General features: G+C 40.7%; 1 protein-coding gene across 1 annotated transcript; it reads right to left on the reverse strand.

Moving 5' to 3' along the window:
* Nucleotides 1–626: 626 nt before the first annotated feature.
* Nucleotides 627–3,126, reverse strand: NAP1L3 (nucleosome assembly protein 1 like 3). Its single transcript, XM_014585349.2, has 2 exons — nt 1,594–3,126; nt 627–1,519 (listed from the first exon to the last, which is right to left on the reverse strand). Exons 1-2 carry the CDS (start codon nt 3,089–3,091, stop codon nt 1,461–1,463), a joined length of 1,557 nt encoding a protein of 518 aa, XP_014440835.1. The 5' UTR covers nt 3,092–3,126; the 3' UTR covers nt 627–1,460.
* Nucleotides 3,127–3,954: the final 828 nt, after the last annotated feature.

A 3,954-nucleotide genomic window follows, 5' to 3' on the forward strand; every position in this document is an offset into this window, starting at 1 on the left:
CTTCTCACTCACCCTAATCTCAAACCAAACTCTCAGGATCTAATTACCCTGTGACCAGCTGCATGGTGCAGTATAGGTGAGAACATGATGTCATTTATTAAAAAAAAAAAAAAAAAACATTAGCCACAGAAGTGTGATCTTCTCCCTAGTTAAGGTGAAAGGTAGGCAGGGGATTGTGAAAATAACAGCTTAATACTGATGGCCTTTTCAGGTGAGGCACTCTTGCCCTACTCCCAATCCCATTCCTTCTACTCTCTCCCCTTCCAACTCTTCCCTCCAAATTCCTCCCCTCCCCTCTAATGCCCTTCTCATCCATCTCCTATCCTTCCTCCCCACCCCTCTTCCCCTCCCTCCTCCACTTTTCTAGTTGCCTTTCTATTCCTCTTTCACTTCTTTCCCTCCCTTGTCTGCTTATTCCTCCCTGTCCTATTTCTTAATTTGGATGGGTATACCCTAACAGAATAGCTAAGATCTGGGAAATATATCAGAACATTAATAGCAGCTCCTTTGTTAAATTTTCCTTTTCATCAGCATTCTCTACTTTTTTCTATAAACACCACTTTATATATAATTAGGAAAAAATGGTAGATTTTCATAGCACAACACTTTATTTGGCATTTATTTATTTTAGATTACAATAAAAGAACATGAAAAAAGTATCAAATGATGTAAAGTGATCATTTTCAGTGACAGGTAAAGTAGAACATATTATAAAGAAAATGTGGTATCTTTAGTTTACAATTTCACAATATAAGATGAAGAAACATTTAAAAAATACTTTGTTATATTAACACCTCAATGGTAAACAATAACTTCATTATGATCAGATTTATAGACCACTATGTCACATAAACAAGCTCACAGTCTTATCAAATGTGGTCTTCACAGACATTCTTAAATATATGCTAATCATTTTTTTTTCCCAAGCAGTCAAATTTCACAATGCACTGTTCTAGTTAGTATAAACACTGTATAGCAAAGTAATGAAGGCACAGCTAGTGCAAGCAGATTTAAACCCTTAGTCTTCTGGGCTGGGAAAAGGAAAATGGAAAAAAAAAAGAACACTTACATTGGTACTTTAGGGTAGGGACTTTTTTTTTTATAAAGCAAATCTTTGTCTCAGTTAATAATTCTGACAGTTTTCATGGCTATACTCTAATAGAAACATGACAAAAAGACTTCACAAAAATCAACTCTGTAGCACCAAACAAACATGCTTTAGATAATAGCAGTTTACATATTTTGAAGATATTACAGTACAACAGGCTAAATAGAATAAACTGATACTTAAACACTTTTCAGGACAAGTTTTTAAATTGGACTACCAAGAAAATACAAAAACACAAGACTGTTCAGGTTATAGGGCAGGTTTTCTTATTTGTTTTGCAAGACTATATGAACCTGCTTAACTTCTGCTTGAATTTTTTGATTCTTGAAAATTCTTTCAGCCAGCCTCTTTCTCATTTTTTATATTTTCTGTTTCCATAATCTTTGAAAGCTTGATAATAGGTACCATTAACTTCCCCTGTATAGTAATATACTGATTTCAGAATGACATTATTCAATAATCTTTGACATCTTGATAATAGGTACCATTAACTTCCCCTGTATAGTAATATACTGATTTCAGAATGACATTATCATGTAAAATTTGACCAATTTCAAAGTCCTCATCAAGTATAGCATCTTCTCTTGGTTCTAGTTTTCCAATCTTTGGAATCTCAGGAGGACTAAAGAAATTGAAGAATGATGCATTAGGAACCACTCTTGGCTGGATTTCAATTTCGCCAGTAGCAGTGGTGCGACTGTGGGTGGTTGTCACAGTAACATCCTTTCCTCTTCTCCAATCTATCTTACAGCCTTTGCAATCTTCTATTTCCCATCCCCAAGAGAAGAAGGGATCATTATGATCTGGTTTTGACTTTATTATATATGTCTTCATAAGCACTTCATTTCTGAAATATGGATTGGGCAGAAAATAAAATTCAAAGGTGTAACTTATAGGCTGGCCAGGTTTTGAGAACTTCAGGCTAACATCAGACAAGAACTTCAGAATGGGCTCATCATACTTCTGAATCATAGGCCCAAGCTTGTCAACATTCTTCAAAACAGTCAACCAATAGCTAGGAATGCCTTTAGGATCTTCTCTTTTAGGTTTTCCCTTCCTAGCTCTTTTAAGATTCACTCTTTCTCTGGGCCTTTCCTCTGGAAATCTCTTATGAGCCTCTCTTACTGGAACCCTTGCCTTAGCCTCTATTGCTTTAGGCTGCTCTTTATCTTCTGCCTTTGCCTCGGAGACTTTAGGATCTTCTTTTACTTCAGGCATTGCCTCCACACATAGGTTACAATCTGCTTTCTCTTCAGCCTTTACCTCAGAGATTTCTTTAGGAACTTCCTTTTCTTCAGCCTTTACCTCAGGACTTTCTTTAGGAACTTCCTTTTCTTCAGACATTACCTCAGAAATTTCTTTTGGATATTCCTTTTCTTCAGACATTACTTCAGGAATTTTTTTAGCAACTTCCTTTTCTTCAATCTTCACTTCAGGTTTTTCCTTAGGATCTTCTTCTTCCTCACCCTCTAAAGGAGGCATTTCACTAGGAGTGTCATCCTGCACCTCCTCATCACTGCTAAACTCCTCATCCTCTGAATTCCACTCACATTCTTCTTCCGTAGGTTCATATTCTGCATTGATTATTTGAAATCGCCTATCATATAGAGGCTTATTGAGCTCAGCATATTTTCTTTCAAGATCATGAATTGCCTTTAAGAACAGGGCATCTACCTTGTCACATTCATCTTGAATATTTCTGAGCGCCTGCACACGATTTCTAACTGCCTGGGGCAGCTTATCCACGAAATTTGTACCAGAAGGAGCTCGCCGCGCCCTTCTGGAAGGCTCAGGTACCCTCTTCTTTCCGTATAAGCGGCTGGCGGTTGGGGGCGCGGTGGCCGCGCTCCTGCAACTACTGTTGCTGCTAGAGCTACTGCTATCAGATTCTTCCCCAGAATCACTAGTGGAGCTAGCCATCTCCTCTTCAGCAACACCCTGGGCGGCAGGTTCCAAGACCATTTTAAGATCCGCTTCTGCCATGTTGCAAGCCTGCAAATCTCAGGGTAGTGACTACTGTAGAGACCGCGCGCCCGGAGATGGGCAGAAAATGACTCACGGATGCTTGGATGGCAGAGTAGGAGGCTCGGGCTGCAGAGGTGGTGGTGGTGGCGGCGATGGCAACGGTGGCGGCGGCGGCGGAGGAGGAGGAGGAAGAGGAAGAGTAGGCAGCAGCAGCAGCAGCAGCACAGGGCGAGTTGGAGATGGAGCAGCAGGGACCGGCGCTGAGATGGCAGTGGCAGAAAAAAGCCTAGGCGACGGCAGCAGCTACAGGGCCTCTCTCCGGGCTGTGGCTGTGGCTGAAGGACGCGTGCCGCAGTTGAATGGCGCAGTGTGAGACCCCGAGATCTCTTTTTCGCTTTAGCTCGCGAAGCCCCCTCCCCTTGCTGTCAGACCTCTCCTTAATTTCCTGCCCAGTGTACCTTTAGTTCGCTCCTCATTTGCTGGAGAACCTTGATTGGCAAACACTGGGCCCAATGGATGGCTAAACGCCACAGGCTACTGGCTCCGCCCATCTTTCCAGAAACTGGTGACTGATGTACTCACCCTTGGAAGAGAATTGTTTTAGTTCCTTCAAAAATTTTATACTTTTATTTTGTAATTAAACAACAACAAAAAAGCACAAGCATAAGGTAAAAATACAAGCTGCATTGCCTAACAAGGAAGAAGAGGCGTGTCTTCCTTCTCCCATCCATCCCATCCTGGATTCCCATTTGATTTGTCACGGGACTCCAGACCAAAAAAAAAAAAAAAATCTTGCTTTTAAAAAAATAAATAAATAACTGGATAGAAATGCTTCAAATGGCTACATTGGGTAATGTGACTATGGAAAACTGGGAGTAAAA

The sequence above is a fragment of the Tupaia chinensis genome, unplaced genomic scaffold, assembly GCF_000334495.1.
Source record: "Tupaia chinensis unplaced genomic scaffold, TupChi_1.0 Scaffold149552_1, whole genome shotgun sequence".
Classification (NCBI taxonomy): domain Eukaryota; kingdom Metazoa; phylum Chordata; class Mammalia; order Scandentia; family Tupaiidae; genus Tupaia; species Tupaia belangeri.

What these genes read in the sequence shown, in the direction of transcription:
- NAP1L3 (XM_014585349.2), bottom strand. Translation starts at nt 3,091, where the DNA reads ATGGCAGAAGCGGATCTTAAAATGGTCTTGGAACCTGCCGCCCAGGGT. An exon ending in CTATACAGGGGAAGTTAATG is followed by an intron (nt 1,520 to 1,593) that starts GTACCTATTATC and finishes ATACAGGGGAAG; the next exon opens with TTAATGGTACCTATTATCAA.